The sequence below is a fragment of the Phascolarctos cinereus genome, unplaced genomic scaffold (assembly GCF_003287225.1).
Source record: "Phascolarctos cinereus isolate Bilbo 61053 unplaced genomic scaffold, phaCin_HiC Scaffold_726;HRSCAF=1367, whole genome shotgun sequence".
Lineage (NCBI taxonomy): Eukaryota > Metazoa > Chordata > Mammalia > Diprotodontia > Phascolarctidae > Phascolarctos > Phascolarctos cinereus.
Genome location: NW_027556098.1, coordinates 174,161,593 through 174,189,140, shown reverse-complemented (window position 1 = coordinate 174,189,140; position 27,548 = coordinate 174,161,593). Strand labels below are relative to the sequence as shown.

General features: G+C 43.1%; 2 protein-coding genes across 4 annotated transcripts; one reads left to right on the top strand and one right to left on the bottom strand.

The window, feature by feature from the left end:
- Positions 1 to 29: 29 nt before the first annotated feature.
- CENATAC (centrosomal AT-AC splicing factor) lies at positions 30 to 8,587 on the bottom strand. Of its 2 annotated transcripts, XM_020984811.2 has the most exons (11): positions 8,365 to 8,587; positions 6,003 to 6,166; positions 4,975 to 5,073; positions 2,012 to 2,078; positions 1,859 to 1,921; positions 1,391 to 1,455; positions 1,077 to 1,176; positions 956 to 986; positions 445 to 537; positions 237 to 369; positions 30 to 153 (listed from the first exon to the last, which is right to left on the bottom strand). In XM_020984811.2, exons 1-11 carry the CDS (start codon positions 8,482 to 8,484, stop codon positions 123 to 125), a joined length of 966 nt encoding a protein of 321 aa, XP_020840470.1. In that variant the 5' UTR covers positions 8,485 to 8,587; the 3' UTR covers positions 30 to 122. The 2 variants fall into 2 exon arrangements, with proteins under 2 accessions (XP_020840470.1, XP_020840469.1); XM_020984810.2 differs by having other exon boundaries at positions 237 to 537.
- A 159-nt stretch (positions 8,588 to 8,746) lies between these two features.
- LOC110207205 (uncharacterized) lies at positions 8,747 to 27,109 on the top strand. Of its 2 annotated transcripts, XM_078146884.1 has the most exons (4): positions 8,747 to 9,617; positions 9,963 to 10,157; positions 17,295 to 17,704; positions 25,456 to 27,109. In XM_078146884.1, exons 3-4 carry the CDS (start codon positions 17,314 to 17,316, stop codon positions 26,808 to 26,810), a joined length of 1,746 nt encoding a protein of 581 aa, XP_078003010.1. In that variant the 5' UTR covers positions 8,747 to 9,617; positions 9,963 to 10,157; positions 17,295 to 17,313; the 3' UTR covers positions 26,811 to 27,109. The 2 variants fall into 2 exon arrangements, with proteins under 2 accessions (XP_078003010.1, XP_020840464.1); XM_020984805.2 differs by lacking the exon at positions 9,963 to 10,157.
- The last annotated feature ends 439 nt before the right edge of the window (positions 27,110 to 27,548 follow it).

Here is a 27,548-nt window from a genome sequence, read left to right as displayed (position 1 = left end):
TCCTGGGGCCACAACTGAATTAGACTGTATTAGAAAAAAAACAGACTTTTATTTACAGTAACCATAATATTGCTAAGTTGTGGATAAAGTGTAGCCCCCACGTAGTCCCACTTGATGATAGGCTACTGCTTTGTTTCCGCTTTGAACTGATGCCTGGAAAGAAAGAAAAATTTCAAAGATCAAGTTGAGTGTAAAAAAGAAAAAGGCTGAAACTAGTGTAGGCCAGCTCTACTTACCGAGACTGCCATCGCCGCCCGTTGTTCCAAACTCTGCCAAAGGAGGGCAGCCAGCCTGCACCTGTACTAGAGCAGTGATCAAAATTGGCCCCAACTCGGTCTGGGGGTAGCTTTCTCAATTTCTGTTTCTCTTCTGCAAGGGGGATGGGGAAGGTTGGAGCATTAAGTGTGGTAAGAAAAATCAATCCCACCCCTGTAACTGACTCACTTTCTTTGAGGAATTCTTCATAGGAGGGTCCGATCTGATGTGCTGAGCTGTTGCGGTCTTCATCATCCTGCAACAACCAGGGAGGAGTAGCCCCTAAATGGACAAACAAGAGACAAACCATTTCTTTGTTAGGAGCACTGTATTGGAATTTAGGTTGTGAGGGTATCCCCATTTTAAAAATGAAGCTCAGTGACTTGCTCATCATCACACAGAAGTGTCCACTGTAGAATTTGAATCTAGGACCATTCTAAGAACATTGTGTATGCCCTGAATTAAGGTTTCAGCTAATTCTAAAAGGTTGAGTTCCTAACTCTAATAAAGCAAAGTTGACTGATGACGGTAGTGGATAAATTCTCATGTTGGTGTCCGTCGGACATGCCTTTGAATCCTGCCTCTATCTGCCTATCTTGCTCACAAAAGCTGCCAGGAGGGCCGAGTGAAAGTTGTTGATATGAGATGTGTTTCCTCTACTAATGGTATAGATGAGTCAGGATTAACATTTGGATCTTACCTGAATGAACATTGCCAACTCCAGGTGTGTCCTATGAGAAAGATGAGAGTCTTGTTAGGGTGGTCTTTTGTCTTATTCTTACCAATTCTTGAGGGAATTTATACCCCCTTCTCCACATTACCTGATGTCCAATGAAAGTCAGGGACTGTGTGGCCTCCATCCAGTTCAGTTCTGGGGCAGGTGATGGATCCAAGGAGAGCTGCTGTGAGCTGAAGGCTATCCTGCAAAAGTAAATCGGAGAGAGCCTGGAGGTTGAGGTCCTTAGGAGCAGACTGATAGGTGCTAGCCATAGGCCCCGCAACATGGGACTTGGTCTCACTTCACAGATTAAGAGAGATGCCCAAATATCCCCTGCATAGGAATGGCACCACTATTTTAGCTCATTCCCAGGACCCTTTAATTCAGAGGTTCCAGGACTCCTCTTGGAACTCTTACCTGTTTGTTCCTTTCCAGATACAAGGCGCCGAACAGCCCTCTTCTGGGTCTGGCACTGCCTGAGGCTGAGTTTGATTCAGGAAAAATAAATGTGTCTAGAATTCTGTGCCTGCCTGTGACGCCCTCCCCAGCCCTCAGACCCCATGCTCAAAGGACAGACTGGCAGCTGAACTGTGCTGCCAATGTGTAGAATCCCTCCCTGCCCCAATAACTTCCAGCCAGGCTTAGTAAGCTGCTGAGGGTGATGCCCCTTCCTGCCGTCTATGCTGAACCCCCTTGGCCAATCACCACTATCTTGGCCAGTCTGACGCCCTGCAAAGCCAAGGTGCCTTCAGTTGTAGGGTTTCAAGCAGAACCGAAGTCCATGTGTTCTCAAAGAAAGCCAGTAGATGAGATGCTGGGGAGCTCAAAGCAACTCAGAGACCAGCCATGGTGGATACTGCTCTGGAGCCTCCGGTGGAAACCAACCTCTAAGACAGACTGCACCACCTCCTGTCGGCTGCGTTCCACCTCTCGAATCTCAGCTGCCATCTGTGGGGGAATTGTAGAAGATGCAGGGATGGTTACGATGCTGTGCAGGGCGCAGGGAGCTCACATTCCTATAACCTCACTGTAACTTACCTTTTTAATCATTTCATCCTCTTCTTCCTCATAGGAATCCAGGGCCTTTATCATAGACTTCTTGAATCTAGAAAGACAAATTACAAGGATGGGGGAACCAGTCAGCCTGGTCTTCGGGGCATGGCCAACTGTTCTCCAAGGTTCTGGCCATTCAGACTTCCCAGAAGTAAAATTCCTCCTCTCTCCTTAACAATCTACACATCTTCTCAAACACCTGCTTGGCCCCAGCCTCAAACCTGTGCTTAGCAATCTCCCTCAGTTACTTCTCCCTGCCTTGTTTAATCTCTTCCTCAACTGCACACTTTCCCAAACCACATCCAGAGTTTTCGATCGTACCCACTACCTTGACATCCCTGATTAGTCATGCCCTCTCCCTCCAAAAAAACAAACAAAAACCCCCAAACTTAGGCCACTTCATGGAAATATGGGGGGTGGGGAGAGATCTCTGGTTTTTCCCATCAGTTTGAGTGATCAACACAACAGTCAACAGGAAAGTAAAATCATTTGAGAAAAGGTAATCTAACATTTCCTTCCACCTTTTTGTGCAATGCACAGACCAGCCCCAGCTGGTGGTAGTATTTCCTTCACTATGCAGTTAGCAAGACCAACTAAAACCTGTTTTCCTGTAGTTTCAGGGTTCTGAGTCTGACACAAGACCCCTTGGTTACCCTTTTCTGTGATCATGGCTGGTCTGACTACACCAGATGGCCCGTTTCATGAGCAGCTTTGATAAAAGCTGCTTTTCACCTCAGCTGCCTGAGATAGCCGATAGGCATCACCTATCACTTTGGCTTCAGTTTACTAGGTGTGCACTAGCTGAGGAGCTCTCAAATTCCATTTACTTGAGAATCTGCCCCCTCCCTAGTGTGAACAACCTCTCCCACTTCTGAAGGACAGATCACAACAGTTTGTATCACACATATTAACACCTGATTTTATTCCATTCAGCACTGGATTAAATAGACTACCTATCTCCTAACAGAGAGGTGACAGATTCAAAGCGCCGACTGACACCTTTTTTTGGATATGGCCAATGCAGGTATTTGTTTTGATTTTTCATGTTTCAACACCATGTTTATAAAGGATTTTGTTTATCTTATGTTTTCTTATTCTGGAAATATATCAAACATTTCCTTTATATCCTCTTCACTGCAGCAAAAAACCACATGTAAAATAGTGCAGTGCTATGCATATTAGTGGCTTGGTAAATACTCAATTTTTGAGTTGAATTAGACTGGTCATCTCATTACTGAGGTGGACGCACTAAGTTATTCAGCGCTTCAAATTTCCCTGATGTCGGTACTCCTTCCTTTGATGCAGCTTAACTACCCTTCCATGCCTTAGTTAATGGTCTTCACAAAGTACACACATTATAGCCAAAAAAATGGCATTCTCTGATGGTCAACTGTAGTGATTGAGTCTCTCTGAACTTAGCCAGGTTTGCCCTTGCAGGACAAACAAGATGACTTGAGTCACTAGGCTCTGACTGCATCTTGGTAGGACCCAGCCAGATTTTCACTTCCTTGGCATAGCCTTTTGAGAACCCAGGGTTATCTTCATAACCAAATGAGGCACTGGTTATTTAAAAAGTTATGGAATATTAGAACTAGAAAGGACTTCTAAGATCATCTAGTTCAATCCCTTCATTTTACAGAGTAAAGTGGGGTTAAACAAATTGCCTGACACAGCTAGTTGGTGTCAGGCAGGATTAAAAACTCAAATCTCTTGACTTCCACCCAGCCCAGTGGGCTTTTAAAAGATAAGTTTTATTGATGAATTGTGTTTTTAAAGCACAGTAATTTCTGGAAAATAAGGCAGTTAAGTATAACCAACCAACACAATGACTCAGTCTGACAGCATATACCGCATTACCCATCCAGTGGGCTTTCCTCTACCCCCAAATGAAGTGCACTTCCTAATCTTCATTGTTTTAGCAGTGACCTGTGGAGCTCTCAATGCAGGGGCCAGGAAGACCTAAGTTCTAATCCTAAATCAGACACAAGTTATATGATCCTGGGCAAATCATTTAACCTCACTTGGCTTCAGTTTCCTACTCTATAAAACAAGGGATAATCATAGCACCTCCATCACAGGGATCAAATGAAATACTTGTAAAGGGTTTTGTAAACCTTAAAGTGTTATATAAATACTAGCCATTATATGTAATTTTAGTAATTTTGAATATTGTTTCTATGTTTCTGCTTACTTCATTTTGTATCAGTTGATAGAGGTCTTCCTCCCTTTCCCTCCTCACTAGTGTTTTGCTTTTGACCACTGCCTCCCCCAGTCCACCTCCCTTCTATTAGTGCCCTCCCTTTTCTTCCTCTTTATCCTTATTACTTCTTCCCTCCGTTCAGATCATGATGCAATAAAAATTATATATAATACAGGTCTTCCCCTATTCCTCTGAATTCCTCATATTTCTTACAGTGCCGTAATATCCCACGACATTTATATGCCACAATTTGTTCAGCTTTTCCCTAATCAGTAAGTACCTACTTTGTTCCCAGTTTTTGCTACCACAAAAAGTTCTGTTATGAATGGTTTGGTATACTTGATGCCTTTCGGGGGCATCCTTTGGATATATGCCCAGAATGGAACCTCTGAGTCAAAGAATACGAATGATCCAATTACTTTTCTACCATAATTCCAAACTGTTTTCCAGACTCAGATCACAGCTCCACTAACAGCATGTCATAGTCATCCTGGAGTTCTTCCAACATTGATTTTTCCTGACTTTTGCTGTATTTTCCAATTTGCTGGGTGTGAGAAAAAACCTGAGCAGTTTTAATGTGCATTTCTCTTATAACTAGTGACTTGAGGCAATCTTTCATGTGGTCTTTGACAGCTGAATTTTCTTCCTTTAAAAGCTGTTTTGACTCTATAATTGGGGCTAATTACCAAGGCCATCTCTACTCACATTTTTCCTCCTCACTTATCCATCCTCATAACCAATGACTTACCGGGCGTAATCTTGCTGGGAGACTAGGAACCTTTCTTTTAGCAAGACATCTGCTTTATTCTCCCACCAAAACCTGTTGGTTGCTTTCCTGTGATCTGGACTGTAGATGAAGAGAACAATATACTAAGGATTTTTTCTTCTTTTTTTTCTGATAAATTTTTCAAGACATTTAACGTCCACAAAATACATTTCTAGAAATCAAGTTGAGCAAAGCTGCATAACTGATGAGATTGTCATTGATAATACATGTCATTTTCAACTTTACTGATTCTTAACAAAAAAGAAAGATGTGTGCTTTACCTTCAGTGATAAGGTATTACTAATATCTTCATATGTGATCTGAGTTTTATTGCTAGGCTTTTCTTTCTAAAGGAAAGTATGGAGAAGTCACTGCTATAGTCATTCCATGGCAAATTACTCCTATGGGTCACACTGCATGATTAAGGATTGCAGAGACCTCAGGCTTTTTTCCCCCTCTGATAGAGGAAGAGCAGCAATGACACTCAATGTCCTCACACATAATACTCCCATCTCCCATCTATGTGCTTTTGCAGTGGCTATATCCAAGCCCTAGAAAGTATTTCTTCCCCACTTCTGCCTCTCAGAATCCCTGGTTTCCCCTTCAAGATTCACTTCTATCATCATCTTCTTCATGAGACCTTTGCTGATTGACCCCTCTTCCCTCAAGTTGCTGGTACTTGCTGCCCAAGGTCACCTTGTATTTATCTTGTATATTTTATGTCTTTGTGCATATCAATCTATCTATCTATCTCTATGTGTGTGTGTACACACACACACACAAAACATCTACGCTGTCAAAATGGAAGCCCCTTGAGAGGGCAAGCAATGTTTTCCTTTTGTCTTTGTAACTTCAGTGCCTGGAACACAGTGGGCACTTCAATGACTGGTGGCTTTGATTGACGGGTTGATCTGGCCAGGCTACTTCTTGGGCCATAATGAGGGAAGACAGGAGAAGCCCTCATGATCATGTGTGTCTCAACCACCCTTTTCTCAGCTCCCTCTATGTACCAGGCCAGATGTTCTAGCAGACCTCCATGCAGCACAGTCATGTTTCCATGACTCAGATGTTTCTGAACCTCACAGCCACAGCATAGACACCAGCAGCACTGGTCATGCTCAGGGGAATATCGCTCCACGTGGGCAGTCCGGATTGCTTTTCGGGCAGCCTCCACCTAGTGAAAGAAAAGGAAAAAGACTAGAGGGAGCTCAAAGTCAATCTTTTCATCCTTAAATTCAATGACCTCTTCCTCAGCCCCTGGCCACTCCCTTCAATTGCTTCAAGTTTTTTACCTTCACAGAATGACATCTAGTTCAACCCATAACAGTCTATGAATCTATTCTGAATCCCTGAAAAGTAGTTGTTAAGATTTTGATTGAGAAGCACCACTGAAGGAGATCTTGCTACATCTCAAGGTAAAACCATTCTATTTTTTGAACAATCTCAACTGTAGCTTTTCTTTATATCTATCCCAAATCTTCCTCATTATTTAACTGCCACTCGTTATTCCTCATACAGGCCCAGTTTAAGTCTAATCCCTCATCTATATGACATCTCTTTAAATGCCTGAAGTCAGTGATCAGATCTCTCAAGTCTTTTCTCTTCCCAGGTTAAACATGGCATCACAGTGAGGCCTTTCAGTCATCCTAGCTGCCCTCCTCTGGACATTCTCCAGTTTTCAATATTCCTCCTAAAATGTGCCGCCCAGAACTGAGTACAGTAGCCCAGATGTCATCTAACTAGATAACAGTACAAAATGGTACTTATAATAACCTCAGTCCTGCACACTACAATTCTCTCAATTCATTGTAAAACTGAATTAGCTTTGTTGACTGCCATATCATATTTTGACTCATACTGAGCTTGTAGTCAGATGAATTTCTAACTATGCCTCTTCATCTTCTACTCTGGAAGCTGATTTATTGAACCCAAGTGTTTTATAATTTCATTTCTTTATTACATTTGTCCCCATTAGATTTCAACTTATTGGACTGAGCCCAATGTTCTAGTCTGTTCAAATCTTTTTGGATCCTTACTCTGTCATCCAACAAGACAGCTCTCCTTCCCTCTCAGCTTTGGGATACCCGAAAATTTAGTAAGCATACCACCATCTATTCAAATCACTGAGGAAAACGTTAAATACCAGAGTTCTGACGCACAACAGTAGAGGCCCTCAAACCATTTAATGACTACTCCTTTAGGCTTACCAGTCTGTTGGTTCTGAATCCACCTATACTATTATACAGTCACTCTGACTATATTTCTCCTTGTCCACAAGGAGAAATTGTATATAACTTTCATATTATTTCCTTGATCTGCCAGTATAATAACCCTGTCAAAAATGTAAATTAGATTATTTCGGCCTGACCGGTTGTGCCAGAGAATTTTTACTAATATTTTGTCAATACTGATGATCTCTTGTAGGACCATTTGTTTTTTTCTGTCTTCTATTATCTGTCAACTCATAGTTGACCATGGTTAATAATATATAAAATGGCTAGCATGTCCTAATACTGATGTAGTGATTTTCTTTCTCTTTTCTTCTACTATATATTGGTAGGTATATTGTTAATTAAGATTTAAAAAATTTAAATACACTTATTCTTGAATAAGTCACACAGGCTCATTCTTTGAGATCATCACTTCCTGTCCAGATACATATTCACTAACCACCCCTTTTATCAAATCAACAAACATTTATTATTTATTTCATAGTTTATCATATTATTATTTCATTCTAGAATTCTGGCAGTAATTTAAGTGAATATCATTCCCTGGCCTATAATTTACAGCCTATTCACTTCCCTCAAAGGGAAAAAAAAAGATATTTGTTCTTCAGTCCTGAAGTGCCTCTCCTGTTCTCTATACTATATCTAAAGATGAGGATGTTCCTATAGGCCCAATGACTCAGGTCACTGCTCTCTTACTTAACGTGGTTATTGAAAACCCATTAGCCATTTTTGATCTGTCTTTTTTCTAGTAAAAGAATGTTCTTTTTAGCAGAGAAAACAAAAGCAAAATGGGAACTGGTCTGTCTGTGATCTGCCTTCATCATCCATTCATTCAGCCCAAGGAGAGGTGCTGTCCCTTCTTTGCTCCAACGCAACTTCAAACAAAACCTAACGTTCCTGGGTTTCGTCCCAGCCTTCCCCAATTCCTTCACCTCTCGGTGCCTTGGATTCTCCCCTAATACTTTTCAGTTCCCAAATCTGACATCCTAGTACCCAGGTTCCTCCTGCTCACCTGCCCCATCACTCCCGAGATCCTTCATTCTGCCGTTCACCTGCCTGGGCTCCCCGCTTCTCTGCCTCCGCCCCTCCCCCCATCCGTACCGAGGCCCCGCCCTCCTCATCCCCGGCCCCGGGGCCCGACCTGGGGCAGCAGCCGCTCCAGGGCCGCCCTCAGCTGTCGCTGGTGTTTGCGGCTGTAGACGTGCCCGCGGCCCGAGAAGAAGCTCTGTCTGCACAGCGGGCAGCGCAGCGCCGGCGCCATCGCTCCCCCGGCGAAGCCACGCGCAAGCCTCTTCCCTCTGAGCGTCTCCGCCGCTGTCGCCGCCTCCGAGGCCACTCCCCGCACCTCCGACCCTGCCGAGGCTCCGCCCCTTCCTCCCTGGGCGGGCCTCTCTGCGTTCCTACACCTGCGCCTGCGTGGACCGGTCTAGCCGTGTTATCTCGTCTTCTATGGAAGCGAAAACTGAGACCCGCTGAGAGGAAGTGACGTGTTCCAAATCCTGCTCGTAGCAGAGATTCGAACCTGTGTCCTCTCGGGTGTAGGGCCGGTGCTGTTGCCAGTACACCACACTTTTAGTTCCGCTCCGCGAACGCTTCCTTGTGTACAGTACTGTACTTTGCTAGATGCAGAAGAACAACGCCGCAAGCCCGTGGAGGGGGTGGGATTGGCATAGGGTCCTGGAACCTGGAGGCCACTAAATTCCAGCTCCTCATTTTACAGAGATCTTATGTAGACGTTGGTAGCTGATGAGGATTTTGAACCCAGACCTTACTGACTCCCAAGTCCCAGGCTCTATGTACTAAACTTGTCCGCCTCTCTACACAAAGAGAGTAGAAGCAGCAAAGGAAAGATGAAAAATGTTAGAAGAAGTTGGAGGAGAGGGATAGCTGAGCAATGGGACGCTCTCCCTTCTCTGTCTGCTTCCTGCCTTCCCAAGTCCCAGCTAAAACCTCACCTCTTGTAGGAAGCCTTCCTCAACCCCTCTCAATTCCAGTACCTTCCTTCAGTTAACTAGTTCCATTTATGCTGTAAGTAACTTGCTTTGCATATGTTTGCACATCTCCCCTATTAGACTGTAATCTCCTTTAGGGACTGGCTTCCGCCTCTTTTTGTGTCCCCTGTGCTCAGCACAGTGCTTGGCACTGCTGAATGATTATTGATGGGCAGCTGGGAGTGCCAAGCTGGAGTCAGGAAGACTCTTCTTCCTGAGTTCGCACCTGTCCTCAGACACTAACTAGCTGTGTGATCCTGGGCAAGTCCCTTAACCCTGTTTGCCTCAATTTTCTCATCTGTAAAATGAGCTGGAGAAGAAACTGGCAAACCACTCCAGTATCTTTGTCAACAAACCCCCAAATGGGTCTGTCGAGGAGAGTTGGACAAAGACAACAACAAAGGTAGTACCATCTCCCATTTCTCTTTATAAAAAAAGTTACTTCTATCTTGATTTTTACACAACCTACACTTTCTCTTGTATCTCCCCAAAACACTGCATCCCCTCCCTGCTCCAGCCATTTATCACAACAAAGAATTAAAAAGGGGGAAAAAAAACAGTGAGCAAAACTGACCAACATAGTGCAGGGCTGACACTATGTGCAGCGTTCCACTCCCTTAATCCCCGGTCTCTGCGAAGAACTGGGGTGGAGGTGGCTTCTTATATGTCTTCTTTGAGTTCAAACGTAATCATGATGAAATTTTCAGCATTCAGTTTCAATTGTCTTGTTTCTTCTATCTTCTTGTAGGTCAGTGTGTCTGTTGCTTTTCTGGCAGCTAGGTGGCGCAGCAATCAAGCAATAAGCATTTATGAAGCACCTACTATGTGCCAGACAGTGTGTTAAGCTCTGGGGATACAAAAAGAGAGGACAGCCTTGGACCTGGAGTCAGGAAGCCTGGAGTTGAAATCCAGCTTCCGATACTTACTAGCTGTGGGACCCTAGGTGAGTTCCTTGACATCTCTGACTCAGTTTCCTCATCTGTAAAATAAGGATGATGATAATACCTACCTCCCAGCAGTTGTGAGGATTAAATGAGTGTGTGCAGTGCTTTGAAAACCTTAAAAGAAACTATATAGGGGGCAGCTAGGTGGCGCAGAGGATAGAGCACCATCCCTGAAGTCAGGAGGACCTGAGTTTAAATCCGAGCCTCTGACCAAACACTTGCCACTTACTAGTGGTGTGACCCTGGGCAAGTCAATTAACCCCAACTGCCTTAAAAAAAAAAAAGAAAAAGAAAATATATAAATGCTTGCTCCATTATTAGTTATTGTTATTCTTCATACTTTGCATGAGTTCATATAATAATAATATTATTATAATTGCTTTTCATATATGGTGTATTTTGCTTGATTTTCATCACAACTCTGTGGGATAGGTACTATTATTATCCCCAATTTACAGATGGGGAAACTGAGGCTGGGAGATTTTTATTTTTAAAGTGACTTGCCTAGGATCCCAGTGACTGTGTGAGGCAGGATTCTCAAACTTATGCCTTCCTGACACCAAGTCCAAGCTGACAACCTGCTGACAACATATGTCTTCCCATGTGTTTCTCTATTCATTAGTCATTATTTCTTACAATATAGCCCAGTAATAATCCATTAAATTCATATACTATAGCTTTTTTAGCCATTTGGCAATTGACACCATCTCTCTTGCAGACTTAAAAGTTAATTTTGTTACCATCTCCCAGAGACCCAAGATCTCCCTTTATCTCCTGGTAGATGATGAATGAATGAATAAAGCATTTATTAAGCATTTACTATGTGCAAAGCACTCTGCTAAGCACTGGGGAATTCAAATAGAAAAGTAAGAGAGTCTCTGTTCTTTAGCTGATTCTAAAAAAAACGGGAGAGACCACAGCATGCAAGGTTTCAGCAGCAAGTTGGATGGCAAAGTTCCCATGGTCCTTAGGGGGAAGATGATAATGTTTCTTCTTTAATGCCATTTCCACTGATAAAATCATATCCATTTCTGGTATTGAACCTTTTGACCACACGCCAAGAACTTTCTTTTTTGGGTAACTATAGCTGAGGAGCAGTGGCCAGACTGCAGCTGCTCGGGGATTGCTTCCCAGGATGATGTCTGAGGGCACTGGGCTAGAAGTACTGATATTCCCAAGGCTGTTGGGGTCCTGGGTTCAGGGTCCTGCCCTACTCCATCAGGGTCTCAGGGGAGATGGTGTTCTAGGTGGCGGTGACTTGACTTACCTAGCCCATGCTGTCTCCTGTTCCTCTCTCAGGGTGCCCTGCTGCTTCAAGAGATACCCCTTAACCTATTCCCATTGCCCTAATCCTACAAGCAGGAATCAGCTCCAGGGTCATAGTGGTGAGGGCTTAATGAGTTTCCACAAATAAATACTCTAAGGTCTCTCCCAGTTCTGTGATGGCTAAATTTCAGAATCACAGAATATTAGAGCTAGAGGTAGTCAAATATCAAACCTCTTGATTTTATAGATGGGAAGAAATATACTGGGGCAGTGCTGGCTTTTAAGTCAGGAGGGACCTAAATTTAAATTCCAGCTCTGACACAGAGTTTCACTCTCCTAGCCTCAATTTTCTCATCTGTAAAATGGGAATAATAGTACTTACATTACCTGCCTCCAAGAGTTGGTTTTTTTTTTAACCCTTAAAGCACCCTATTAATGAGAAATACGATAGGGAAATAAAGACAGTAAATTTCTGAAGGTCACACAGCAGTATGGAGCAAAGATAGGACTCAAATCAGACTCTTGGGAACACGTTCATCTCGTCCATTTGTTCCTGGTATTTATTCCAATTACTGACAGTGCTTAATTCAATCCAGTAAACATTTATAGGCTATCTACTATGTGCCAGAAGCATTATGATACACTCTGGAGAGAGATAAAAAGAAATGAAACAGTCCTTCCCTGCCTTCAAGGAGCAGGGAGTAGACAGTGGAAAACCCTCTTGTACTGGTGAGAAAGGTGGTAAGGAAATTGCATGTGCATAGATAAGCCTAATTAAAATACAGAGCAAATACAAAGATTTTTTTTTTGTGGGGAGGGGAGAGCATGAGGGGATAGCCTATGCCAAGGCACAGAGATGGAAGACAGTGTGTTGTCTATGGAGGTGGGTGAAAGAGCCAAGTTGGTTAGAATGTAAAGTTAGGAATGGGGAGTGATGTCTGGAAAGATAGGTTGGAGCCATACTTTGAGGGGGCTTTACAGACCATAGGGAGTGACTGAAAGTTCTTGAGTGGGGGAGTGACAGGGTCAGACCCATTCTTTAGGAATATCACTTTGGCAGCTGTGTGGAAGATGGTTTGGACTGCGGAAAAGTGAGGCAAAGAGACAGGTTAGGAGACTCTTTCAGTAGCCCAGGCCAAAGGTGATGAGGGTCCAAATTAGAGTGGTGGATGTGCAAAGAAGTGGAGAGAAGGGAATGGTTAAAAGAGAATGTTAGATTCGATCTGGGGGTGAGGAAAAAGTTGAGCCTGACCCTGAGATTGTAAACCTGGGTGCCTGGATAGGTGTGAGAAGAAAGGAAGCAAGCATTTATATAGCACCTACTATATATGTGTCAGGCACTGTACTAAGAGCTTTACAAATATTGTCTTATTTGATCCTCACAACAATCCCGGGAGGGAGGTGCTATTACTATCCTTATTTTATGGTTGAGGAAATTGAGTCAGACAGAGGTTAAGTGACTTGCCCCAGATAGTAACTAAGGCTAGATTTGAACTCAGATCTTCCTGACTCCTATTCACCTAGCCACCTGTGGTGATGTCTTTGAGAGAAACAGACAAATTTGGAAGATAGGTAGGTTGAAGGGTTTTGTTTTATACCTTTTGAGTGTTTATTTCATGCCTTTAATGATCCCAAGCCTTTTGAAACAAACATTTAATGCTATGATAAGACCAGCATTTTCCTGATTCACATTCTTTCCTCCCATCCATAATATGGGGAGGCTTTACCCCAAAAAGACAAAGCTGCCTCAAGGACCTCATTAGCCTCAGTTTCCCTAAAGTAGCTTCTTGGTTATCTTGGAGCATAACAAAGCTCACTTATGTGGAATCTGGGCCTCTCGGACTTGGTGGATGTCTAAGACTCTGATGGCCAACTGACCAGATGTGTTTCCAGAAGGAGATAAAGGAGACCATGACTAGAGAAGCTATTATAACCTTGTTACATATCCCTGGTGGGTTGAAGTAAAGTTTTGGTAAATATTCAGTAGAACAGCTAGGTGGCGCACTGAGAGCCTGGAGTCAGGAAGACTCTAGTTCCTGAGTTCAAATCTGTCCTCGGACACTTCCTAGCTGTGTGACCCTGGGCAAGTCACTTAACCCTGTTTGCCTCAGTTCCTCATCTGTAAAATGAGCTGGAGAAGGAAACGGCAAACCACTCCAGTGTCTTTGTCAAGAAAACCTCAAATGGGGTCACCAAGAGTTGGACACAACTGAAAAACAACTGCATAACAACAACAAAATGAATGCTGAAACATATTGCTAAGAATTTCAAAAGAATGGTGAAAAGTCTGTCATTAGAGATACAAGAGCAGAAAACAAAGTGAGCTGGTCATGTAGCAAGAACCCAGGAGGACTGATGGACAGACCTGTTCCATTAGCATATTCACAATGTCAAGATATCTGTGGGATGGCTCTCAGCATATTAGGTAGACCCTCTCTACTCTCAGAAATGTGTTTTGGGAAGACATGGAGGAAGAGAAGAAGCAGAGTGGAGGTGATGTTGGCATCGACAAGCTCACACACATCTATCTATGGAGGAATCAAAGTAGCTACAATTCTACTTACAGTGGCTTCCTGACTATTCTCACTAAGTGAAACAGCAGCACGGGTAGAAGAGATTAATGAGCTGCTCTCAGAGGGACCACTGCCCAGACACATTCATTCATTCATTCCTTTATTCAACAAACATTTATTGACTTAGGTACTGAAGGAGCTACAAAGGTCAGTCCATAAACATTTACCAAGCACCTACAACATGTCAGGCTCTGTGCTAAGTGCTGTGGGTACAAAAAAGAGGCAAAATACAGTCCCTGCCCTCAAGGAGCTCACAATCTAATGGGGGAGACAAGTAAACAAATACATATAAACAAGCTTTATACACAATAGTCAACAGTTGTTGTTTCAGTCATGTCTGATTCTTTATGACCCCATTAGGGTTTTTCTTGGCAAAGACACTGGAGTAGTTTGCCTTGTCCTTTTCTAACTCATTTTACAGATGAGGAAACTGAGGCAAACAGGGATAAGTGACTTGCCTAGAGTCACACAACTAGTAAATGTTTGAGACCAGATTTGAACTCAGGAAGTTAAGTTTTCCTGATTCTAAACCCAGTGTTCTATCCACTTCACCACCTACCTGCCCTTATACATGATAAACAGACATAATTAAAAGACATAAGGCACTAGAATTAAACCCCTCTTAATAAAAGGATTTGTTCTGTAAAACTTGGACTCAGACAAAAAGTCACACCCAAGGACGTAGAAGGCCACAGGTGGCTTCCAGGCTTCAGGTTCACCACTCTTGGTTTGGGGGGAAAGATAAGGAATTCAATTTTGGACACGAATTTAATATGTCTACTGGACATCCAGTTTAAAGTGTCTGAAAGGAAGTTGAAAATTGGAAGTCAGCAATAGGTGAGGGCAGGATAGGTGGATTTAAGAATTGTTAGCATAGAGATGATAATTAAATCCATGGGAGCTGATGAGATCATCAAGTGACATAGTATAGAAACAGAAGAGAAGAGGGCCCAGAACAGAACCCTGTGGGAACAGCTTTCCTTACAGGGCGTCATCTGGGTGAGGATCAAGCAAAGGAGACTGAAATGGAGTGGGTAGATTAGTAGAAGAACCAGGAGCGAGTAGTGCCCCAAAATCCTAGAGAGAAGAGAGCATCAAGGAGGAGAGAATGATGTACAGTGTCAAAAGCTGCAAAGAAGTCAAGAAGAATGAAGACTGAGAAAAGACTTGGATTTGGCAACTAAAAGATCATTGGTAACTTTGGAGAGAGCAGTTTTGGTGGAATGATGAGGTTGGAGATTGTAAGGGGTTTGGGAATGAGAGGAAAGAATGTGGAAGCTCCTATTGTTGGAAGGCCTTTTTATGGAGTTTAGCTACCAAGGGCAGAAGAGATACATGACTACAGTTCGAAAGGATGGAAGGATCAAGAGAGGGTTGTTTGGGTTTTTTTTGAGGGTGGGGGAGATACAGATATATATTTGTGGGCAACAGCGAAGGAGTCAGTAGACAGGGAAAGACTGAAGATAAGTGATAGAGTGAGAATGGCAGAGAGGGAGGAGATGGAATAGAATGAGATCACTTGTGTAGGTAGAGGAGGGGTTAGCTTTGGGAAGGAGTAAGGCCACCTCTTCATGTGAGACAGGGGTGAAGGAGGAAAGAGTAGGATGTGGAAAGACATGAGAAGAGGAAGAGGAAAGGAGAAGAGCTCATGGCGAATGGTCTCAATTTTTTCTGTTAGATATGAATCGAGGATATCAGCTGAGAAGGTGGGGAGGGGGGAGCCATGGGAAGTTTGAAGAGGGATGAAAAGGTTCAGAAGAGCCATTGTGAAGAGTGAGATAGTTGATACGGGGGATATAGTAGGATTGCCTAGCGGCAGTGAAGGCCCAGTGAGGTTGTGTAACAAAAATCTGTAGTAGACTTGATCAGAATGGCTGCCTTCATTCAGCAGCACAAATTTAGGAGCAAAGATAGCATATGGTAAGAGTCATCCAAAGCTGAATATTGGCAGGGTGAAATCAGTGATATGATAAAGGGCTAGGGGCTCAAGAGAAAAGGACAATGTGGAGCTGAATGTTTCTCTCAGGGGTCAAAATGGAGGCAAAAAGAGAATGGCTAGCACAGGGGAGATGGCTGGAGAGAGAACTGGGGTGTCAAGGGATTGGAGGTCATGATATGGACTGGGGTTTGCTAGGGAAGGCAGAGGCAGAGTGGAAAGCCATTACAGTGACATGAAAGGATTTCAGAATTCTTATTGGAGGTCAAGGTATAGATGAAGAGTAGGTTTTGGTTAAGGAAGGCAGAGAGACAGAGAGAAATGGAAAGCTGTTAGACTACAGTCAGATAAAAGCATTTTGGAATTCTTATACATGTAGATGGTGAATTTATGGATAATGGCAAGCAAGATCAAGGATGTGACCATCTTTGTGTGTGTCTGAGGTGTTATAGGAAGTGAGTGGGTTGAGGAACTGAGTAGTTAGGGTACTTGAAGAAGAGTCATTATTATATTGAAGTCTCCTAGTATGAAGGCTGAAGTTGGGGAGAAGAATTGTGAGTCAGTCACTGAACTTGTTCAGGAAGGAAGGGGAGGTAGGGGGAGGGAGAGGAGGTGTTTGTAGACAAAAGCTACCTGGATTTTGATTGTGTGGTAGATCTGACTTGCGTGAACCTCAAAGGAGAAGAGGTTACTGAGTGATAGAGATAAGGGGAGAACCTGGAAATGGCAACCCATAGTCTGATGGGGAGACAAAACACCCAAACAATTATCAGCAATAATTCACATCTTGATAGCTTATTTTTACAAAATGACTTCTTCAAAACCATGTGAAATATGTAAATACACCTTACAGAAAGAGGAGGACAGTAGGACTGGGGAAAAGCTAAAAATCCTCTTTGGTCATTGATTCATTTTGTTTAAACTTCCTTATACAAAGAGGTTTTCTGCCTATTCCTGGGGCAGCAAGCGGTGGGAGGGAATCAACTCAATTAGGATTGTGATTATTGAGATCCTATCTGTTGTCTCTATCTCCAGGATAGCATTTCTCCCTTCCCCCTCCCCCCAAGACAGTCAACTGGACTGAGAGGGATTTCACCAGCTTAGAAAAGGCAAAACAAGGGTGAGACTAATTAACCAGCAAGGATGAGACTAATAATCACAAATTAACAGCATCAATTGCCAGCTGGTCTGGTAGAGGGAGAGTTGAGAGGTCAAATCCTTATAAATCAGCAGAGCGAGCAAGCACAGTTTTCCTGGTCCCAGTTGTCTCTTGATATTAGAATTTTATCTGTTTTTATTATCATCTCATCTCCTTTCCCCACCCTTTCCTTGCTAATTCTCCTGTCCTGTGGTGTTTGAAGTCCCAGATATAGGTAAGACATGTCCAAAGGCAAGAAGAAAAAAGCCAAAGCTAAGGCCAGCAATCCAACTGAACCCCATGCCAAACCCACACCAAAACCCCAACCAGAACCCAGAAATGCGCCTGAACCCAGAAGTGTGCCTAAACCTGCACCTGAATCCCAAAATGTGCCTGAATCTGCAACCGAACCTGCACCTGAACCCCAAAATGTGCCTGAATCTGCAACCGAACCTGGACCTGAACCCCAAAATGTGCCTGAATCTGCAACCGAACCTGGACCTGAACCCGGAAGTGTGCCTAAACCTGCACCTGAACCCACAAGCGTGCCTAAACCTGCACCTGAATCCCAAAATGTGCCGGAATCTGCAACCGAACCTGGACCTGAAACTAGGCATGAGAAAGAAGATGAAAGTGAGGAGGAGGAAGAGGGGGAGGGGGAGGAGCAGGAGCGGGAGGGGAAGCAGTAATAAGGTGATTTTGAGGTCTTGTTAAATTGACTTAGGGACCAGAGATTTGTGTGCCTGGATCTTTTTAAGGCCTGTGTTAGGGGGAGGAATAATTGGGACTGGGTGTCAGCAGTGGAATGGGGTCCAGATAGGCCCAGAGCTGTTCTTAGATGAATTAGACAGAACTGAAGCAATCTACATTTGGTGGCTTCTTGTCTAGCCTCTCTCTTCCAACACCTATATCTAGGTAAAATCAGATGAGGAGTAGGGTAAAGCAAAAATTATAACATGGGGGGGGGAGGTGTTTTTTTTCTTTTCTTTGTCTTTGTATCCATGATGTCTAGAACATAATAGGTGGCTTATAGGGGAACATAAAAAGAATGGTCCTATCCTATTTGTTCCCATTAATTGAATTAATGGACTGATTATGACATATATGGTCCGTCTCTTTAATAGTAGCTAGTGTTAGAGAAAGTTTCTTCCTTCCTCCACTGAAAAATGCCTTATCTCTGATTTGCAGGCCATTCCCTAATGAAAGGCTCCTTAACCTTTCTTGTGTCATAGACTTTTTTTTGCCAATCTGGTGAAAAAGTCTATGAATCCTTTCTCTTTTTAAACAAAGTCCATAGGATTATGAAGGAAATCAATTATATCTATTTTTAAATTTTTTAAAAATGATTTTATTTTTAGTTGTCAACATTCACAAAGTTTTGAGTTTCAAATTTTCTCCCCTTTCTTCTCCCCTCTCCCCAAGACGGCGTGCAGTCTGAGACAGGCTCTACTTATACATATATATTAAGCATATTTTCACATTAGTCATGCTGTATAGAAAAATTAGAACTAATGGGAGGAAACCATAAGAAAGAATAAACAAAACAATAAAAGAAAAGGAGAGCAAATAGTATGCTTCTATCTGTATTCAGACTCCATGGTTCTTTTTCTGGATGTGGATATCAATTTTATCTAAATAAAGATGTAGCTTTCCCCCTATCTAGTTCACTGATCTCCTAAAATGGACTCCTTGGGAACCTATAGAGCCCAGATTAAGAATCCCTGCCCTATTGGCTGAGGCCTTAGGAATGGTTCTTGGACCCCATGAAAGGTAACTGGTTGATTTTCTGATGATCCTAAAAGTTCTTCAGGTTGGATGTCAGCAAGATTAGCACCCTTCAGGGAAGGGAGAAAGGGGAAAATGTGTATGTAGGAGTGGAGTATGAAAGAGAATTTTTATGTTAGACCTTGGAGTAAAGAGTATGCAAGCCAATTGGGTGACATTTTCTTTTGACTAGGTTTTGAGTGACAGTCTTGACCCTCCCTTTTATGGTAAATAATACTTCATACTTAAGAGACATTTTCTAGATCTTCCTGGTTTTTTTATGTTAATTCAACATATTTATTAATTATTTACTAAGTGATGTAGGGACTATGACTAGACTCAGTCCTTGCTCTCAGGGAACTTAGGTTAGCTGTGTCTCCTTGTTGGACTATGAAAAGTACCCTTGCTTGGGTGCTTGTGGGTCCATTGAGGATAACTTGAGTCATAGCTGGTGTGGAGCTGAGCCTTACCTTTGGATTATGCCTCTTAAAGAGCTGAGCAGAGATGGAGAGCTGAGGGAGATATCAACTGGACAACAGACTTGGGCCCCTGAGCATTAGGGCAAAGGTTGCGGGGGGGGGGTGTCACCTCATCCCTAACAGACTCCTTAGGGCCCAACTCTGTTAGTCTTTTTTTTTTTAGACAGTTGGGGTTAAGTGACTTGCCTAGGGTCTCACAGCTAATAAGTGTCAAGCATTTGGTCTAGGTGGGATTTGAACTTGGGTCCTCCTGATTCCAGGGCTGGTGCTCTATCCACCGTGCCACCTAGCTGCCCCACCAACTCTGTTAGTCTTGAAGAAGCAGTTGCAGAACAGTGAAGGAATTTCCTCAGGGCCTTTGGAGAAGGTGCCAAGAGATGGGAACTGTGGTAGGACAGGTGTCCCAGGTTCTGCTCTCCTAAAGAGAATAACAATGACCACATGGCCCCGGAGTTTGAGGAGGAACCAGGGAACCAGTCATGATACAGAATCTAGACTTTTCCCTGTAATGTGAATTATGCAGACTGTACAGATCAAGTTAACAAGTGTTTATTAAGTACCTACTATGTTCTGGTCACTGGGTTGACCCAATGGAAAGGGGGTTGAATTTTAAGCAACCTCCTGTGAAACTTAACTTTAGGGGTAACATCGTAAGTCTAAAGGAGAGGTGTCAAACTCAAATGCAGTTATCCCTTCCACATCATGATTTTTCCCCATCCTAGTTTTGATATATTGCAAGTTGGCATAAGAAATTAAATGGGAATTTTTTAGGAGTTTTGTGGAAGCCACAGATGAGCACATGAAGGCCAATAGATGACACAGAAAAAGTTTAGAAACTCAGAAATGCATAAAATATATGTATAGTATTGTATGATATCAATATATTTTATCTTTTAATAACATAATAATTCAGACTTCTGTGGTATGAGGAAGGGGATTTTAAAATTTTAAGGGGATTTTTCACATGGAGGCAGGGCACAACACCCCTGATTCCAGAGATGTGGAAGGGCGAATTGTAGAAATGGATCCCCAAAGGCCACATACTGATGTAGGAAACCACAAATTAACATTGTCTACATTATATTTTAATTTCTTTTGTTAAACATTTCCCAACTACATTTTAATCTGGTTCCCTGGCACTTGAGTTTTGAAGACCCCTTGCCACCCAGCAACAAATTTGGCACCTCTGGTCTGGAGGACTGTGTAAGTCTATAGTTGAGATTGCGCTCACTGGAAGTTAACAGGTTGATTTTCGGATGATCCCAAATGTTCTCCTCTCTTTGGGGAGCCTGTGTTTTCCTTTCAGGGGCCAGGAGAATTAGAGAGTTATATTGACTTTTATAGGTTTCTTTAAGTCTTTTTATCCCACAGTTTTTGTTCTTTGGTAGGGTAACCTATATCAAATGAGGTATTACTAGTTTGCCTGGGAGTTAAAGGACCCCTTTTTACTTTTTCCATAAAGACCTAGATGTAAACTACATTCTCTTGTTTTTAGGAGAGACTACAGTTGAGAATGTAATAGTGACTATCTGGACCCTCCCCCCCCCGCCCCCCCCAGTGCCTGATTATCAGATATCTTATATTTTGCCCTTACCTAGGATTCTCTGGTACCTTTAAAGGAGTATAGTCTCTGCCATTCACTCCAGCCCCCCACTGAGGGTATCTCCCCAAATTTTAGCAGTCCTCTGAATCTCATTCCATTTAACCACTTAGCTTTTACAATGGAATATTTATTTTAAAGGCATAATGTATCCAAATCCCCTTCTCCAGATACCTGGGGAGTGCATAACCCCCTTCCCTTGTCCCTTAGTCTCTGGGAAGGAGTGGGGATAAGGCTCACGATTTAGCTCAGTTCCTATTTGGAATAATCCCATCAAGTTCCAAGTCCAAAGCCCCTCTTGGGCTCAAGTCTCTGGGATCCTGACTTCTCAGGGCTTTCTGTTGACCTGGCTGCAACATCTAACCTGGAATCTTGCCTCCAAGGCCACCAGAGCTCAATTCCAAGTCAAGGCTTCCATTGCTTGAATCTAGACCTGAAAAGGACGAAGGAAACTAACCAAAAACAAAACACCAATTCTGGTTATCAGGGCCAAAGATAAAAAGGGGAGGGGAAACTTCCCCTCACCCCGTTCAATTCATGGTGTTCATGCTGTGGATGAATGGGACCCTCACCTTTTCTGGACACCAGAGAGTGAGAAGTCGGGGTTGGGGGGGGAGGAGGAAAGGAGGGAAGGAGAGAGAGACAATATGAATATGTTCATCTGGTAGTTTTAAAATTGCAATCTCTTCCAGTTACAAAGATGCTGCTCCTACCCACACACTGTCTTCTCCCAGAAGCAGGTCCCTGGTGCCTCCCAAGCCCTGTTATAGGAACATGAATCAAAGTCTGACCTTGTGAAAAGTCCCTGACACTGAAGCCAGCCTATATAAAGACCATGCTTGAGGTTTTAGACCTCCTGCATTATTTACAAACTATAATCTATACCCTAAGAGAAGCATATGTCAGATTCTGTAGGAGTTCAGAAAGGGGAAATATTTATGTAGTGTAATCAGATCAAGCTTTGTGGAGGGGGATAGTATTTGAGTAGGCCTCACATAGTAGATAGGTTTTCATTAAGTCTCTTCCCATGCCAGTTTATCTTCCACTCAGCTGTCAAACTGATCTTCCTGAAGCATGGATCTGACAGGTTCACCCTCTGCCTTCCCTCCTCCCCCAATAAACTCCAGTGGTTCCTTATCATTTCCAAAATCAAATAAAAAACCCTCTGGCATTCTTCTCTATCCATCTCTCTATCTCTCTTGTCTTTTTACACCTTTATTCCCTCCACACATTCTGTGATCCGGTGACTCTGACCTCTTTGCTGTTTTTCCAACAGGACCCTCTGTCTTCCAACTCTGGCCATTCTTCCATGCCTGGAATGCTCTTCCTCAGTTCTCCTTCCTGGCATCCCTAACTACCTTCAAATCCGAGCTAAAATCCTACCTTCTCTAGAAAACCTTTTCTGATACTCCTTCATGCTAGTGCCTTCCCTTTATTGGTTATCTCCAAAATATCCTGTCCGTTTCTTGTTTCTGTGTAGTGGTCTGCATGTTGTCTCCCCCATTAGACTGTGAGCTCCTTGAGGGCAGGCACTATTTTTGCCTTTCTTTGTATCCTCAGTGCTTAGCACAGTGACTGGCACAGAGTAGGCACTTAATAAATGCTTATTGACTGTTTGACTTTTAGAGCCTAGATGTCCCTTTGTGGTCCCAGCTACCCTAGGAGTCTCACACAGTAAGTTGAAGGGAACAGCAGGTACATTGTTTTGATTGACTAGATTTAAGTGATAAAGGAAGTGTTAAGTAAGGTAGATTAAACTTTTAAAAATGTGCCTGGCAGTATGTTTTTCCCTGAGGGAGACATTTGTTAAACCAATTAGACATGTGAGGTAAAGGAGAGTACAGCATCAATTGAGGTTGAGAATCTGGGTGCTAGAGGATGGTGGTACCCTTGACAGAAATAGAGATGCTCAGAATAGGGGTCAGTGTTTTGGGGAAATATACTAGGTTCTGTTTGGGACTTTTGAGATGCCTATGAGACATCTAGTTCAAAATGTCCCATAAGCAGTTAGTGATGGAGGACTAGGAGAGAGATTTGGGCTGGGTACATAGATCTGTAAATCATCTGATCGTTAACCTCATGGGGACTGATAAAATGCACAAGCAAGAATTTAAAGGAAAAAGAGAAGGAATTCAGGCAAAGTCTTTTTTTTTTTTTTGGCTAGGCACTGAGGTTAAGTGACTTGCCCAGGGTCACACAGCTAGTAAGCATTAACGTGTTCAAGGCCGGATTTAAACTCGGGTCTTCCTGAATCCAGGGCCAATGCTCTATCCACTGTGCCACCTAGCTGCCCCTAGGTCAAAATCTTGAGAGACACCCTTAGGGTGAGGTTAGCAAAAGAGGCTGAAAAAAATAAGCAGGTAAGTAGAACAGAGAATTGTCATAAAAAAATCCAGAGAAGAGTATCCAGTAGGAAAAGTGACCAATAGTGTTAAATGTGGCAAAAATCAAGAGCAATGAAGTGGAGGAAAAGGCCATTAGATATGGCAAAGAAGTCATCAGTGACTCTGAAGAGAATAGTTATGTTGGAAATCAGATTGGAGAAGGCTTAAAAGAGATAGGTGAGGCAGTGGAAATGATTAATGACTATGGGCAAATTTTTTTCAAGCAGTTTAATTGACAAAAAAGGTAAATGCTGGTATATCGGTAAGGTTTCTTAAGGGTTTTTTGGGGGGGAAGGGAATTGAAAGGGGATAGTTGAACATCTATATAGGCATGGGGGCAGCTAGCTGGCACAGTGGATAGAGCACCAGCCTTGAAGTTAGGAGGACCTGAGTTCAAATCCGGTCTCAGACTAACCACTTGACATTGGCTGTGTGACCCTGGGCAAGTCACTTAACCCCTGTTGCCTTAAGAAAAAAAAAACATCTATATAGGTTGGTAAGAGAGGGGATGATTGAGGGTCAATCCACTGGAAAAGACAAAGGATGGATCAAGAGTACACAGAGAGAGGTTCACCTTAGCAAGAAGGGTAAATTCAGAAACTAGAGTAAAGGAGATCATCTCACAGGGTTGAGGAGAAAGGGAAAAGAAGAGAACTGACAAGTTGAACGAAGTGTCGAAAAACAATCATAGGAAGATACAAGGGTTGTTTTGTCTTGGAGAAGTCTTGGATCAAGACTTTAAATTAAATTATTAACTAGGGTCAATGGGTGGCAGTTCTGTGGAGACGGGCTTTGGCTCAATGAGTCAAAAAACTTCCTACCTATGAGAACTCTCTGTAAGTGGAATGGACTATTTGATAAAACAGATATTTGACTAGAGGCGAGTTGTAAGGAACATAGAAGTGAATTTAATCTAACTCTAAATTCTAATGACCAACTATGTGCTAGAATTAATGACAATGGGATCACAAGAACCAATTGTTCAATTTTTAGTGTGAGCATTTATACCTTGGAAATAAGCAAACACCAAAAATTAGGCTTGACTAGACTTAAGAAAGTGATGGAGAAAATGTTAATGCATTAAACTTAAATATATTATGCATACATTCCACACACAGCACTATTCAGTTATCAGACATTTACTAGCACATTCCTTCTATGACTACAGGAGGGTAAGGGAAGAAAGGTAGGGGGTATAACTAGAAGCAGTAGGCAAAGGAAGGAACCTAGCTTTATTAAGCACCTACTTAATGTTTCAGGCATTCCACTAAGTGCTTTACAAAAACATCTTGTTTTATTCTCACTCTGAGAGGGAGGTGATATAATTATCTCTCTTTTACAAATGAGTGAGCTGAGGCAGATAAAGGTTAAATGACTTGCCCAAGGTCACACAACTCTTACGTATCTGAGACCAGATTTGAACTCGAGTCTTCCTGAATCTAAGCCGAGTACTCTCCTTATTGCCCTCCCAGATGTCTCCAGGTTTACCTAAAGGTGCAAAGATGACAATTTAGATTTCAGGAAGTAATTCTTTGTAACAACTAGAGCTATTTAAAAGTAGCCTTGGGAGCTGAATGGTCACTTGTCTGGTATGTGGTCGAAGGAGTTCCTTATTTAGTTATAGGATGAATTTAATGGCCTTCGAAGGCTCTGCCAGCTCTAAGATTCCAAACACGTACTGATAAGCCAAAGATAAGCCAAGGAACAAGGATTTCACTGGCTCCTCTCCCTGGGACGGCATAAGCCTGTTTGCTGACTATGGAACAAAGGCTTTGCTTTAACTTTCTTTTTTCCCTTTATGCATTTATCACATTCTGCCTTGTATTATAGTCTGCTTGCAGATATATTTTATCTTGCTCCTCTAAAGGGCAGGCCTCATGAGCCCTAACACACAGTAGACATCCAAACCTTTGAATTAATGTTCAAGGTATTAATTACAAGCAAGGGAAGTTCTAGTGGGAGGAGGGGTATCTCTGGGTCCCTGAAATTTTTGGTGAATAAATTCATCTGTGCACCTACAAGGTTGGTACTGAGTCCCTGGGCTCATCTCTGAATGATGAAGCTGTTAGCAGCCTATAATGGGGATAAACAAACTAGGACACAGACAAGCAGTATGTCAGGCCTGACTAGAATAAACCTTTTTACTCTTTCCTCCAGAACCTAGCACTTCTTCATCCAACTTCCTTCAGAGAAGTCACAACCCTGTCCATCCCCATACTGAATCCATGAAATGCTGCAAATGTATCAAGCGTTTTAAATTCCACAACTGTAGGATCCCAGAGCACAAAGTGCTCCCACCAGAAGCTGCTTGGAAAATTCCTGCAATAGCTTGTCGAGGGTTGAATTTAAAGGATTTGGCTTTTGCTGTTGCAAAATATGCCCCCAAGTCGTTCGATTCTGTAGCAGAGCCCTTTACTTCCTGCCAAGCACCATATTACTACCTCTCAGCCAAAGTCGAAAAGAAGCCAGAAATCGATCCACGTCCACATTATTTTACACAAGACCCTCAGCCTTTGTGCAGTCGCTGTTTGAAGGTACACGGACTCCCTGAACGAAGGACTCAGCAGATGGAGGAAAGCCAACAGCCTACAACCTCGACCACAACTCAAGTGCCGGCCAGAGCTCCAAGTCCGGAACCATCTCCAGGTGTACAGGAGGACAAGGAGGAGGCTGTGAGAGCCCTTAAGAAGGCCATAGCAAGCTGCAGAGAATTTCTGGACTGCCTTGAAGAGCAGCAAGCCTGTGCAGTTCAAATGGAGGTGATGCTCAGGGAGGTAGGGGAAGGCGTGCCTCCCAATGGAGAGGAAACGCGGAAGGCACTGCAGGCTGGCCCAGCGGAAGAACTCGCTCCTGGGTGTAGTTTGAACAAAAAAGATCCCAGGGTGGCCCAAGTAGCCAAGAGAGTGAAAGCAGCAGCCTCAGCATTAGAAGCAGCGGTAGAAGCAGCAGCCGCAGTAGCAGTTGAGATTCTCTTGGATGAGGAGGCTGACATCCAGGAGACAGACATTACCTACCGCACGGTAGGGCAGAGAATCTTTTGGCTTTCTCTGGAGTACATGACCCAGGCCTTTTCCCCAGGGACTAAAATGCTAATAATTTCCCAAGCAAAGGAATCCAATGCCTTCGGTGCCCTGAAGGAAACTCTGGCAGTATTTGAAAAGCTGGTGCAATCGATCATAGAAGTGAGGGTTTATTTAAAGCACTTTTCAAGGATCCAGATGGCTGACAAAGAAAATAAGACAGGGGTGTCCCCCAAGCCAGAGCAATCGGACGAGCACATGTTTGACCACGGTCAGAATGAGAAAGGCCACACGGCGGCAGCCCAGATGCCCCCTGACCAGGAAGCAAATCCAAATGTAGACAGTCAAATCAAGGAACTGGTTACACTCTTAATGGATTTTGCAAAGTGCTTGGAAGAAGATTCACTTCTGTCTGTACCAGCAGATGTTTTAGAGAACCCAGAGGCTGACAGCCCAGAGCAGTCCCAGCCACCCAAAGAAACCCATCTGTAGAAATTTAGACACTCCAGCTACTGCCGGGGTACTCAACTGTAGCAGATCCAATGTCACTACCACCTCAGAGTATTGTCGTTAAGGAGGGTGGGCAGGTCCAGTACCTAGGGCAGGGGTGAGGCCTAATCCTTAGCATGGTACATTACAATTACATTCAACAATTGTTAATCTGTTGTCCAAGGGAAGGGAGAGGACTGTGCTCATCACAGTATATACGGGTCAAGGCTGCTGCTGTAGCCTGTTTTTAATCATGATGTGAATGTCAAAGGTGAACTTTAATAAAACTCCAAACCTTTATTTTTAAATGTTTTTTTTAGTCTTAATGTCTGTTCATTGTCCCTAAGTTTGAAGCCTAACAATCTATTTCTCCTCTAGGAATTTCTCTGGGAATTTTTCTCTAAGATGTTGGTTACTAATGGGAAGTAGGGCAAAAGTTGAATCCACCCTCTGGCCTTTCATTAATCACTTAATCAACAAGCATTTATTAAGCACCTACTAGGTGCCAGGCTATGGGCAGCTAGGTGGTGAAGTAGATAGAGTACCAGGCCTGGAGTCAGGAATACCCAAGTTCAAATCCAGCCTCTGACACTTACTAGCTATGTGACCCTGGGCAAGGCACTTACTCCTGTTTGCCTCAGTTTCCTCATCTGTAAAATGAGGCAATCCTCTCCAGTATCTTTGCCAAGAAAACCCCAAATGGGGTCACAATGAGTTGGACATAACTGAAATAACTGAATA